This window comes from Mandrillus leucophaeus, unplaced genomic scaffold (assembly GCF_000951045.1).
Source record: "Mandrillus leucophaeus isolate KB7577 unplaced genomic scaffold, Mleu.le_1.0 Scaffold702, whole genome shotgun sequence".
Classification (NCBI taxonomy): domain Eukaryota; kingdom Metazoa; phylum Chordata; class Mammalia; order Primates; family Cercopithecidae; genus Mandrillus; species Mandrillus leucophaeus.
In genome coordinates this window covers 418,679-431,413 of record NW_012107609.1, presented here as the reverse complement: position 1 = coordinate 431,413, position 12,735 = coordinate 418,679, and the positions used below count along the sequence as shown (strand labels likewise).

At 60.2% G+C, this 12,735-nt stretch overlaps 1 protein-coding gene across 1 annotated transcript in view; it reads left to right on the top strand.

Moving 5' to 3' along the window:
- SLC6A18 (solute carrier family 6 (neutral amino acid transporter), member 18) overlaps positions 1 to 8,042 on the top strand; it is a 21,394-nt gene extending 13,352 nt beyond the window's left edge. Inside the window, exons 7-12 of the mRNA XM_011964743.1 lie at positions 2,642 to 2,770; positions 4,633 to 4,789; positions 5,483 to 5,687; positions 6,235 to 6,394; positions 6,628 to 6,790; positions 7,869 to 8,042. Of these exons, the coding sequence (XP_011820133.1) occupies positions 2,642 to 2,770; positions 4,633 to 4,789; positions 5,483 to 5,687; positions 6,235 to 6,394; positions 6,628 to 6,790; positions 7,869 to 8,042 (988 nt within the window). The remainder of the gene's footprint in view (positions 1 to 2,641; positions 2,771 to 4,632; positions 4,790 to 5,482; positions 5,688 to 6,234; positions 6,395 to 6,627; positions 6,791 to 7,868) is intronic.
- The last annotated feature ends 4,693 nt before the right edge of the window (positions 8,043 to 12,735 follow it).

Genomic DNA, 12,735 nt, shown 5'->3' with positions numbered 1-12,735 from the left:
GAAACGAGGGTGACCAGGAGAGAGGCAAGTGGCAGCAGGAGGCTTGGGAGAGGGAGGCCAGGGAGGGGCCACGGCTCAGACCCCTCTTCAGGGCCCAGCCCCTATGCTCAAAGGAGGCCTGACTCTCCAGATGGCCAGTGCTCGATCGGGCACAAACGTGTAAACAAATGTGCATGTGACTGTTTCTGGTGAGCCCCAAACCCTCCGAGCTTAGCCTGAGCCTGCACCCCACAATCCCCCAAGGTGCCCCCCAATCCATCCTGGTCGATCCCATGCCAGAAGCGGCTACTCTGACCACCAGGGAGGTGTCTGGAGGCTGCCTGCTTCTCTAAGGCTTGTGGACGGACCAGAGGCCATTTCAAGTCTCACCAACTCCACCTTTTGTTTCAAGGTGATTTACTTCACAGCCTTGTTCCCTTACCTGGTCCTGACCATCTTTGTCATCAGAGGGCTGACCCTGCCGGGGGCCACAAAAGGACTAATCTACTTGTTCACTCCCAAAGTAAGTGGGTCTTGGATCAAAGTTCAGGGCTTCCAGCACACACATTTCAGGGCGGTGGCCAGCAGCTCCCTTCCTTACCTGGAGGCGTGAGAGGCCAGGAGCCACACATCCAGCAGCTGTGCTGTCTGGTGGTCAGGGGTGAGGTTGGCCCAGGATGGCGCGGGGGGAGGGGGGCCTTAGGAAAGAGGTCAGGTTTGGAATGAGCCTGGGGCCTCAGAAAAGAGGTCAGGTTTGGAGTGATCCTGGGGCTTTGGGAAAGAGGTCAGGTTTGGAGTGAGCCTGGAGGAGGACTTCGATCTGGGGCAGGTGGACTTTGGCACCTGTGGGACACCAAGTGGACATGAATGTGAGGGGCCAGGGGAGGAGGGACAGGGTTCAGGGAGAGGCTGACTGGGGACCGGATGTACCTGCTCTGGGCCTGACACCACCAAGGGCCTTGTCCAGCTGCACACACCCCACTGGGAGCCACAGGAGCTAGTGCCTGCTCAAGGAGCCTGCATGGCTTCTAGAGCATTCTGTACTATCCAAGATCGCGGCACTGCCTGCCCATTGTCCTGAGGCAGCTTCCGGGGGTTGGTGTGGGAATGGGCACCTGGGTATGGGCATGGCTGCCTGGAGTCCTAGCAGAAGACAGAGGACACCTTCCCAGGTCCCGCAGAAACAGGAAAGCCAGGCTCCGTGCATGGGATCCTTGCCCTCGGGACTTCAAATCGCCCAGAACTGCCAGGTTAGAGAGGGCACAGTAAACATGCCCACGCAGGAGCTGCTCAAACCCATCTCCAGCCCCGAAAACCCTGCCAGCTACACTCTCAAGCGGGCCTGACAGCCACCGGCTCATTCGGCCACGTCCCGGACAGGGGCCTGGCATCTGCCATGTCCAGAGCTGCCACTCCACACCTGCACACCTGCGTGGTCCTACCCTGTTCCTGGCATCTGTACAGGTCCCACTTGCTCATGAGTGTCCCCAAAGCCGCCTTGGGAATGTTCTGGAACAGTCAGGGCCACCGGCTGGTGTGGTTTGCCTGCTGAGTGAGACGCTCTCCCTACTCTTTCCAGATGCACATTCTCCAGAGCCCCCAGGTGTGGCTGGACGCAGCCACCCAGATATTCTTCTCTCTGTCCCTGGCCTTTGGAGGACACATCGCTTTCGCAAGTTACAACTCACCCAGGTAGGCAGTCAGGCTCAGGTGTCTAGCCCGAGAAGCTTTGGGGAGATGCCCCGAGCACTTCCTGATCTCAGGATCACACTGTGGATCCCAGGGTGGCCTTGTGTGAACCTGAGATAAGAACCTCATGCCACGGCCTGGGCCCTCGCGGCAGCTCCCAGCACGTCCGGAGCCGGCTGCAGGAAGACGGCCTGGATAATCACACCCAGGAACCAGGGTGTAACTGGGCATGACACCAATCAAAATGCACATGACACATGGGGCCGTAAAAGCCTCGACGGTCACCTGAAATAGACTCAAGGCCCCTTGGTGCCAACGTGAGCGGGTGCTGCTTTTATGATGTCATAATATGCACAGAACCCTACAAAGTGCAATTCCACAGATCATAAAATGCATAGCCCAGTGCACTGTGATGAACCTGAAACAAACTTTATTTCCTGTGGCTGCCAGAATTTCTGCCCCCTTCAGAGGCAGGCAGTTTGCATGAGATGGGAGGGGCAGGTTGGTCCCTGGGCAGTGCTGCCCGCTGGTGGCCTTTAGGGAAGGAAGTGCCAGCGGGGATGCCAGGGAAGCTTTAAATATTTGTGATTGACACCTTACTTCCTTGAGCTCACACTGGAGCTGAGCTTGTGTGCGTTTCTCCTTTGGAGATGATTTTCCAAAACGTCTACATTTCAGACCCTCCATGAGTGCCCTGCCTCTCAGCGCCCCGTGGGCCCAAAGGCCTTGGTGGGGGTGTGAATGGGTTTCAGACCCTCAGCAGCCTTGAGCTGGGGCTGCTCGAGGAGACTGTAGGGAGGGGTCCGAGGCCATCCTGAGACTCCAGGACTGGCAGCAGCAGCCCCTGGGTCAGAGAAGGGGCATCCCAGGCGGGAGGGAGGGCCAAGGAGGGAAGCCCCCTCCTCACTTCCTCCCGTGGGTGAGGCCCAGTTACCGTCTGCAAAGCCCGTGATGAGCATGCATTTGTGCCCAGGAATGACTGCCAGAAGGATGCGGTAATCATCGCCCTGGTCAACAGCATGACCTCCCTGTACGCGTCCATCGCTGTCTTCTCCGTCCTGGGGTTCAAAGCAACCAATGACCACGAGCACTGCCTGGACAGGTGAGCGCAGGGGCCATGCCAGGCTCTGTGGGGCACGGCCGCCAGGCAGGTGCCTGCCGCACTGAGACTCCCACAGCATGAGGAAGGGTGGCGTGGGCACTTTTCGTTTCTCTAGGGGTGTGGAGTGAATGGTGTCCCCAGAAGGTCACTTCCACCCAAACCTTCAGAATGTGACCTGGTTGGAAAAGGGTCTTTGCAGATGTAATTAAGTAGGATCAGTCCCCCTGGAGTAGGGTAGGCCCTAAATCCAATAACCGGTGTCCTTATAAGAAGAGGAGACAGACACAGAGGAGGAGGCCACGTGAAGACAGAGGCAGAGGTCGCAGCGCTGTGGCCACGGCCCAGGGACACCTGAAGGTGCAGAAGCTGGAAGAGGCGGGAGGAGTCTCCTGTGCAGGCTTGGGAGGGGCCACACGGGGATTTCAGACGCCACAGTTCTCCAGAACGGGAGAGGATGAATTCCTGTGGTTTAAGGCACCGTTGCTGGTCGTTTGCTGTGGTCCCAGGTCGCTCATGCAGTTAGGGTGTCCCCTGCACAGGCAGCGGCCTCGTCAGACCCACGGCCTTCTCAGGGCACCTGACTTGCTTGTGAACTACCTTCAGGCGGGTCCTTGAGAACCCACTGGCCAGACAGCATGTCCCTACAACATGGGGTGACTCTGACCCCACCAGGGGACGTCTGGCAGCATATGGAGACAGTTTTGGTTGGCCACACTTGTGTGTGAGGGGTGTGCCTGGCACCCAGTGGGTGGAGGCCGAGGATGCTGCACAGCACCCTACAGTGTCCAGGACGGCCCCACCCAGACAGTGACTGGCCCTGAGTGTACGCGGTGCTGCTGCAACTCCGTGTTCCACCCCAGCCTCCTGCGGTCGGGAGCACGGCAGCACGGCAGCACTGCACCCGACGGCGCTTTTCAACAGGGATGCCACCAAGAAAAGGCACAGAGAAGTGGAAAACGTGGCACTTGCAGGCCACGGAAAGGACAGTGGTTTACAGGATGAGCCGGGTCAGGGAGGACGGTGATTTATAGGATGAGTCAGGTCAAGAAGGCAGAGCTGGGCTTTGTTCAGCCCCAGCCAGGGAGGTGCACGGCGACGACTCTGATTTCTGCTCACTCTTCGAATGTCGCAAATAACCACAAAAGTGCACAAATATTGACTTGGGGTTACAAGCACATCTTAGTGAGCAGGCAGATAAGGACCAGCTGTGTGCACAACAGCCTGCGCCGTACAGCCCAAACCAGCCTCGCATGCCACATGCGGCTGGAATGAGGGGAGGGAGGCCTCTATCGTCAGGATTGTTCTAGGAACAGCTGGAGCCCCAAAAAGGTGTTTGCTGATATAGACGTGCCCTGCCCTTGGGTGACTGTGTTTGAACCTTAAACCCTGAGGACAGAATGAGCCTTTGGCAGTGGAGACAGAAGGGCAGGCGGGTGGGCTGAAGTCACTGCCGCAAACCTTCAGAAGCTCAGGTCCTTGCCTGCAGGGCAGCCCCTCAGGGCGAATCAGGACCCACCCTCGAGGTGAGGAAGCTGCCACCACCTCCAATCCCTTTGCACCCATGGGGGAGTGCTCCCCTTCCAAGCCCAGGGGGTTAGAGAACAGCTTCTCCCCCAACCAGCAGTGTGCATGGAGTAAACTGTGCCCCCACCAGTGCTGCCCTGTCATAGCACAGGCGTCCACATGATCCCAACAGGGGCCGGAGGTGTCCACATGATCCCAACCGGGGCCGGAGGCATCCACACGATCCCAACAGGGGCAGGAGGGGCCCAGCCCTCCCAGGGACACTGTTATTCCCAGCAGCGACCAAGGGTTTCTCTGGATGTGTTTGGGAACCGGGGCCATCCCCTCTGTTCCCGCAGAAACATCCTCAGCCTCATCAACGAGTTTGACTTCCCAGAGCAGAGCATCTCCAGGGACGACTACCTGGCGGTCCTCATGCACCTGAACGCCACCTGGCCCAAGAGGGTGGCCCAGCTCCCCCTAAAGGTCTGCCGCCTGGAAGACTTTCTGGACAAGGTACCTGCACACCCACTGGGGTAACCAGGTGGGGCCGTCCACAGGAGCACCAGGGCCGTACTGGCTGTGCCTCACTGCCAAAGGCTGCAGACAATTCCCACAGACCCAGGGCCAGGGCCTGTGAACTGAGGACCCCAGTCTGTCTTTGTCTTGGGTTGCCAGGCCTCCTGGAAAGCCCGAAGCCCCAGAAGCAGCTGTGTCCTGCAGACACTGTACCCAGCAGTCCTGGGGGTTGGGCTGACCCGAAAGAGTGGGCACTGCTGGTGTCCAGACCCCAGGAAAGGGGGTGACCAGCATGAGGGTCACAGTGCCAGGGCATGGCTGGAGTCCAGCCACACTCAAGGCCAGTGGATGCCTGGACCTGGGGGCACCAGGCAGGGGTGCACAGCCAGGAGGCAGGTGTGGGATGCATCTCAGGGTGCCTGACCCAAGACATAAAAGGCCCTGGGTTCCAGGCCCAGCTGCCTGCTGTGGGTGTGGGTTATTAAAGGGGGAGGACCCTCCCCTGCAGAGATCACCTGGTCTCCCAGAAGGCAGGGCCAGCCCTGAGCCACCTCAGCCCCACACGAGGAGGGGCGATGTGCACTCGTGCCCTCAGCCTGGGAGACAGTGTGTGCATTCTGCAGGCAGGCGTGTGTGTGTGGTGGAGTGCGTGTGTGCGTGGCCCGAAGCCTGGGGCTCCGTGTGTTGCAGAGTGCCTCGGGCCCGGGCCTGGCCTTCATCATCTTCACGGAGGCCGTCCTCCACATGCCGGGGGCTCCTGCGTGGGCTGTGCTCTTCTTCGGGATGCTGTTCACCTTGGGGCTATCGACCATGTTCGGGAGCATGGAGGCGGTCATCACACCCATGCTGGACATGGGGGTTCTGCCCAGATGGGTCCCCAAGGAGGCCCTGACTGGTGAGTGCACAGCTCAGCCGCCCTGGAGGACCTGTCCCCAGCATCTGGCCATCCACTCCCACCTGCTGTCCAGACGCCCCTCCTGGATGGAGAGCACAAGGGGCCAAGCCTGAGTTCAGGAGAAGTCTGAGCCAGGCTGCTCCTCGCTGACAGCCATCACGGGAGAGCCGAGGGTCGAGGGAAGTTCCGGGCTGCCCCTCCCCGATGGCCCCAGAGGCCAAATCCCCCATCCGGAGCAGGAAAGCAGGTCCCTCCTGCTCTTTGAGCACAGTACAGGAAAGAGACTGGGGAGGGCAGGGATGGAGGGTGGGAAGCCGAGAGAAGTCTCCAGCCCGGGTGCCCTGGCCCTCCCTGCTGTCTGTCCCAGGGCAGTTCTGCCTGACTGGCTTCCTCCTGACCCTCCCCACACTTCCGCCCCCATCCCCTTACCCCCCACACCCCTGTCCTGCTGCCCCAGGGCAGGTCTGCCTGACTGGCTTCCTCCTGACCCTCCCCACACTTCCGCCCCCATCCCCTTACCCCCCACACCCCTGTCCTGCTGCCCCAGGGCTGGTCTGCCTGGCCTGCTTCCTCTTCGCCACCTGCTTCACGCTGCAGTCTGGGAACTACTGGCTGGAGATTTTCGACAATGTTGCCGCTTCCCTGAACCTGCTCATCTTGGCCTTCCTCGAGGTTGTGGGTGTCGCTTATGTTTACGGAATGAAACGGTGAGCTGCTGCCCCACAAGTGCTCCTCTGGGACCCACCAGGGTGGAAAGGGGAATGGGTGCCGGGCACAGGCACAACCCGCAACTGCCCAGACCGCCGAGAACGTTCTGCCCTAGGGAGCTGCCGAGGCACCAGAGGGTGCAGGCTGGACGCCAGTTAGGGTCTGGTCCTCGGCTTGGAGTGTGTGGACCTTCCACGGGCCATGTGGAGCCTGAGCCCAGCATCTGGTGCAGGTTCTGCGATGACATTGCATGGATGACCGGGAGGCGGCCCAGCCCCTACTGGCGGCTGACCTGGAGGGTGGTCAGTCCCCTGCTGCTGCTGACCATCTTCGTGGCTTACATCACCCTCCTGTCCCAGAAGCCACTGAGCTACAGGGCCTGGAACCCCAAATACGTAGGTCCTTCTGGCGGGAACCTGGGGAGTCCTGGGACCCCTCGGGCTCGGTCTGGCCTCCATGGTGCCATCCAGTGCCCAATGACCCATGCGGTGCACATTCACGTCCCAGTGACAAGGTGGCACGGTCACTTCTGCCTGGCAAACTGAGAAGCCGGGCATGTGAACAGGATGGGCTTTTTGCAGCGTCCCTGAGTGCCCGCTGGGATCAGAAATGGGATCAGGGTGACTATGGGCAAGCGCCTGGTCAGTGGAGTGAGGACCTGAGCAGTGCCCAGAGCCCAGGGACCCCACAAGGCCCTGGAGCTCCTTCTTGGGGATGTGGCTTCACCCTCCCTGCCTGTGTCCTGCCCATGTGGCGTGGGGTCGGGCAGCTGGACAACTGCCCATTCCTCGTCTGTGACGAGAGAGGTCCTGCGTGGACCCCTACTGCCACCCAGTGGGTCAGTTTGGCTGAGGCCATTTCCACACAAGAGCCTCCTGAGGAGGGATCAGAGTGCCAGCCACACTCTGAAAATGCCTCAGGGGCTCTGAGCAGTGCCAGCCCCTGACATACCCTGAGTCCCCACTGGTGGCCACTCAAAACCTCTCCATGCCACCCCTTCTCGGGAATGTGGACGCCACTCCTCTCCGAACGTGTCTCGGAAAGTCCCTCCCTAGCAGAACACCAAGGGCAGGTGAAGGAGGAGTGACCATGTATTTTTGAAGAATTTCCATGGTACCTGCAGCCAGGCGGGTGGTGCCACCAGTGTATAGGAGAGAAAACTGGGGACATGGCCTCCAACGATGCCCAGTGGGTTGAGGCCATGTAGCCCCTCTGGTTCCAGAACATGACACCTAGGCTTACCTTGGGGAGTCCCCAGCCCCAAAGAGCAGCTCAGCCCAGGTTCCCAAACTCCTGGCCCAGGGGAACCGTGGTGAGCGGCCACAAGTCCTGGCCACTGCTCTGGCCGCACCTTTTCCATTCCCATCCAAGTCCGGGTGGGCAGGTGGCTCTTGCCCCTTGGATTGAGGAGCGAGGGGTCGGCCTCACGGCCCAGGGTGGCCGGCATCACCTAACGAGGCTGTGGTCCCACAGGAGCTATTCCCCGCACGCCAGGAGAAGCTCTACCCAGGCTGGGTGCTCGCCGCCTGCGTGCTGCTGTCCTTGCTGCCTTTGCTGTGGGTCCCGGGGGTCGCGCTCGCTCAACTGCTCACCCGGCGGAGAATGTGGAGGGACAGGGACCCGCGCCCGGACACCAACACGAGCTGAAGCCGCCAGGAGTGGGACGGGGCCGGGGCCTGCATGGGCAGATCTGGTGGTGGGCGGGGCCCCACCCACAGGGCCCACCCCAATACACCAGCGACGCCGCCCAATACACCTTGATACCGCTGTGTCCGCGTGGTTACTGCTTTCCTGACGCCTGGGCAGGGCTGCAGACCTAGCCCCCAGCACTGCTGCTTGGGGCCTGCACCGAGGAAGGTCTTGCAGGGCCCCAGCATCCCTGGTGAGCCCGCGACCTGGGCGTCCTGCAGCAGTTGGGGGCCCTGCACTTGGCTGGGCTGGCTTGGGGATCTTCGCAGGTGCGGGGCTCCCAGTCTCACAGCCTCTGAACCTAGCCTGACTGGTCTCTGGGGAACAGTGGCCGCCCGGGTGGCTCAGGAGGCCGCCTGCACCCCGGCTCCAGGTCCTGGGCGGACCATCCCCCTACAGCTTGCAGGCGGCAGGGTACCCAGGACAGATGTTCCCTCCAGCCTGGAAGTGGGGGTCTGGGGTCTGGGGTCTGCGGTCTAGTTGACTCTTCCTAACATTTCTGAGAAACACTGTAGGTTGCCACTTTTATTTTTCCAAACCGTTGAATTGTATTAAGGAGGTACCAAAAGGCTACTGCTGTGTCGGGGCAGAGGGGCGACAGGCAGGAGGTCGAACACGTGGGGCAGTCACCTGCGCCGCAGGCGCCAAGCGCACTGTGCAGCCCCCGTCCAGCCCACCCTGCTCCGGAGTACCCCGGCTTCACGCGCTATGGGCCTGCTTCCCTCTTCCCTCTCCCTCTGTTCCCTCCTCCCTCCTGCCCCCTTTCCTCCCCATCCTTTTTCCTCCCCTCCTTCCCCCGCAAAAGCACCAGGAGCCAGGGATCAGGTCTCTGACTTGCCACACGGAGGGAGGCCCCGCAGGTCCTGGCTTCCTGCCGCCTGGAGAGGCCCTGTGAAGACCCAAGGCACCTGCTCCCGCCTTTGAAAAGAGCTCCTGGCCAGGCAGCACTGTCCGTGGTGCTGAAAAATCCCGGCAACAAGGCGCGGCCGTGGTTCCCAGCGTCCATTACACGCATTCTTGTCGGGAACCCATCCTTGCCCATGGCCAGCCCAGGTCCAGAGTAAACAAAAGCACGTGCACCGCTACCCACCTGCAGATAAACTGAGTGCTAAACATGCAATTAACGCCAGTGCACCCCACCCAAGCACGTCCTGAGCCCATGTCAGGGGAAGCTGCCCACCTAAGCGTGTCCCGAGCCCATGGCAGGGGGAGCTGCACTGCGTCCCTCTGTCCTGCAGTTGTGATGCTCCCCACACCCGTGGTGAGGCCGGGGTGCTTGAGGACGAACATGTCACAAAGGGAGTCAGTCCGCTGTGAGATGGGGCTACTGCAGAGGACAGTCTGACATCCCCCAGTTCAACCTCACAATCTTGCCGCAACTCCATGCCTTGGGTCTACCAGTCAGCCTTTTCCGTTGTAACTGACATAAACAAACTCAAACCAAATGTCCTTCACCAGCTCTCAGAACTGGCCAAGTCCAGGGTGGGCTTCAGGCCCTACTGGACCCAGGAGTTCACAGGATCCACGGGACTCTCTGTCCGCACTGTTCAGCTTTTTTAAGTAGGGCGTCTCCGTGACCATTCCAAAATCCTTTTGGTTCATGATCTGGGTGAGATGCTCCCCCTTCGGAGTCTAGACATCAAATTGCAGGGAAGAGTGATCGCAGAGCCTGGAGGGTGGGGTGGAGAGGGGGTGGTTCCCCAAAGGAAAGCCCCCAGAAGCCAAAGCAACAGCTGTGTTCCATGGTGTCAACTCACACATGCAGAAGGTGGAGTAACCTGCTCAGAAGCCAACACTGCCAAGGGGCATGTGTCCCCAAAGGCAGATTTTGGGACACCTTCCCCCACTCACCATAGAGCCTGCAAGTCCTTCATTGACCCGGACAAGAAAAACAGGCAGCTGTTGGCAGCAGGGTGCTGACAAGCCACTCAGACTTACCCGAGCTCACATTTTGCATCAATACCATACTTAGAAAATAACTAGGATGTGAGCAGGTGCTCCCTGCTCCCATCCTGGATCAGACTTTTGGGTGTAGCACATCCTAACGAGGGCTGGGGCTCTGCCCAGCACTCTGTATAGGGGGAGCTGGAAGCAGCAGCATCCCCTGCCGTGGGCTCAGGGCACACTTAGGTGGGCAGCTTCCCCCGACGTGGGCTCAGGACATGCTTGGGTGGGCAGCTCCCCCCCGCCCCACCTTGTGGACTCAGGACACTCTTAGGTGGGTAGTTCCCTCCTGCCCTGCCCCACCCCATGGGCTCAGGACATGCTTAGGTGGGTAGGTCCCCCTGCTGTGGGCTCAGGACGTGCTTGGGTGGGCAGCTCCCCCCGCCCCGTGGGTGGGTTCAGGACACGCTTAGGTGGGCAGGTCCCTCAGCTGTGGGGTTGGGACATGCTTAGGTGGGCAGCCAGAAAATGCCACTCCACCCATGTGCCTGATGCAGCCATGGATAAAAATGGGTAGAAAGGAGGAGGGACAGAGGTGGCCCAATAGGTGATGATGGGTGGACAGATGGATGCCCCAAAGGGTGGCAGAGGTGCGTCTGTCCCATCACATTGCCAGGGTTGTTCAGGGCCAGGGGTTGAGGCCTCATGGGCTGCAGAGGTACCCGAGCACCATCCAGGAAGCGGGCACAAGGGCCAGGTGGTGAGAGCAGAACTGGACGGGCTTGACCCTGCGTGGCCACGCCCCACACTCAGCTCCTTCAACTTGTCCTCCAACCTTTTGGGAAAAACATTCCAGAGGCGGGTCTCTCAGACTGGCTAGTGTCGGGACAGGAACAAAATGCTCGTATCACCTGACTGGAAGTGGTTGGAATACAGGATCTGTAGCTCCACAGGGGCTGTCCCCTTCCAGGGTCAGCCATGCTGAACTGGAAATAAAGCCAGCTGCAGATGAGGCTAGCCGACCCCAGGGATGGACACAGCTCCCATGACTGTGGTGGTCACATGAGGACAGGCTGTCCCGTGAGCTGGTTCCTGGCAGAGGGTGAACCCAGGGCTGCTTTACCAGGCACGGAGAAGTCAGAGAGCACCTGACGGGAAAACAAGATTCAGGGTCCAGTTTTCAAAAGCCTGATGGGGCTCATCCGCAGGGTAGAGTCTGAGGTCACCAAGAACCAGGGGAGGATGCGTGAAGGACTAACGGTAGAAGGAGAAGTGAGGCGGGAGGTCATGGAGGGTGCAGCCAGCACTGGAGCTGCCCCAGGACTCACCCACCCAGCTCCAAGGGAAGCAGCCCCTTCCACCAGGGGTGGGACTGGGACCTGACAGAGAGGACCCCACTGCCATGGCCAGGGAGCATGAGTCTCCCGCCCACACAGGGGCTGGGGACACACAACTCCAGGTGGCGAGCCCAGGGCTTTGTGCCGTGTCAGAGAGGAGAAAGGCAGCCAGTCCCCCTCCTGCAAGACTCGGTTCTTTCATGCCTGCATGAGGCTGAGGTGAGGCCCAGGCCTGTCGTGATGCTCGCTCTCCGGGGCCGCAGAAATGGGCCCATGGAACCTTTGCCTCCGGATGGCACCTTGGAGACCTGTCCAACCCTCCTGCAGGCCACAGTGGAATGCCCAGCACCAGGCTCCACAAACCTGGGGGACCTGCACTCGCCAGGGGCCGTGGTCAAAGCTGGATCCAGGGTGAAGAGGCTCCATCCCTGCCTGTCAGTGCGAGGACCCGCCAGCAGCCTTGGCCATTGGAGCTGGATGGGCACAAGAGCTCTGCTGTCCCAGCATGCACATTTCATCATGACTCCAGGTGACCAGTACGCAGGGAGGCTAGAAGCCCCACTCTGTTTCTCTCTCCTGCTCGGCAGCAAGGCCACCTGAGCTGTCCCACACGATCCCCAGGGGTGGGCCGGGAGTCTCATTCTGAGACAGTTCCTGTGTTCATTTCCCTGCACTGGTATTCCACGTGCTGCTGTAACACATCACTGCAGCTTAGTGGCTTCACACAAACAAATTATCTTACAGCTCTGGAGGCCAGAAAGCTGAAATGGGTCCCGCTGGCCTGAAATCGAGGCGTGGGCAGGGCTGCGTGCCCTCAGGATGGGGGAGGATTGCTTGCTTTTCCAGCATGGAGCAGCTGCCCCCATTCCTTAGCTGGGGGCCCCTTCCTCCATCTCAAAGCCAGCAGTGGTCAGCGGTCTTTCTCACGTCCCCTCTCTGACTCTTCCCTGCCTCCCTCTCTCACTTCTAGGGACCCTTGTGGTCACATCAGGCACACCAGATAATCCAGGATGACCTTAAGATTGGCTGACTGGCAGCCGTGACTCCACCTGCAGCCTCCACCAGCCTCTGCCATGCAGGTGACACATTCACAGGTCCCAGGAGAAGGACGTGGGCAGCTTTGGGGAGGGACTGTAATTCTGCCTACCACAAACGCCTGGGGCCTCTGAAACCCACCAAGGATTGGCAAGCCCCTTTCCCAGGTGAGCACCTGGCACTAATCCACATCGAGGGTTACAGCAGGTGCAGGACCGGCAGGAGCGTGGCGCTGATGCAGGAAAATAACCACTCCCTTTCAGGGGTCCTGGCTGGCATCACCTACAGCCTCCATCCTTGCCTGCTTCTCCTCCCTTTCTGCTTGGAACTCACTTGCTCCATACATGCTTGTCTGTGGACGGAAGCTGCTTGAGATGAAGTTCAGGCCTAAGGAA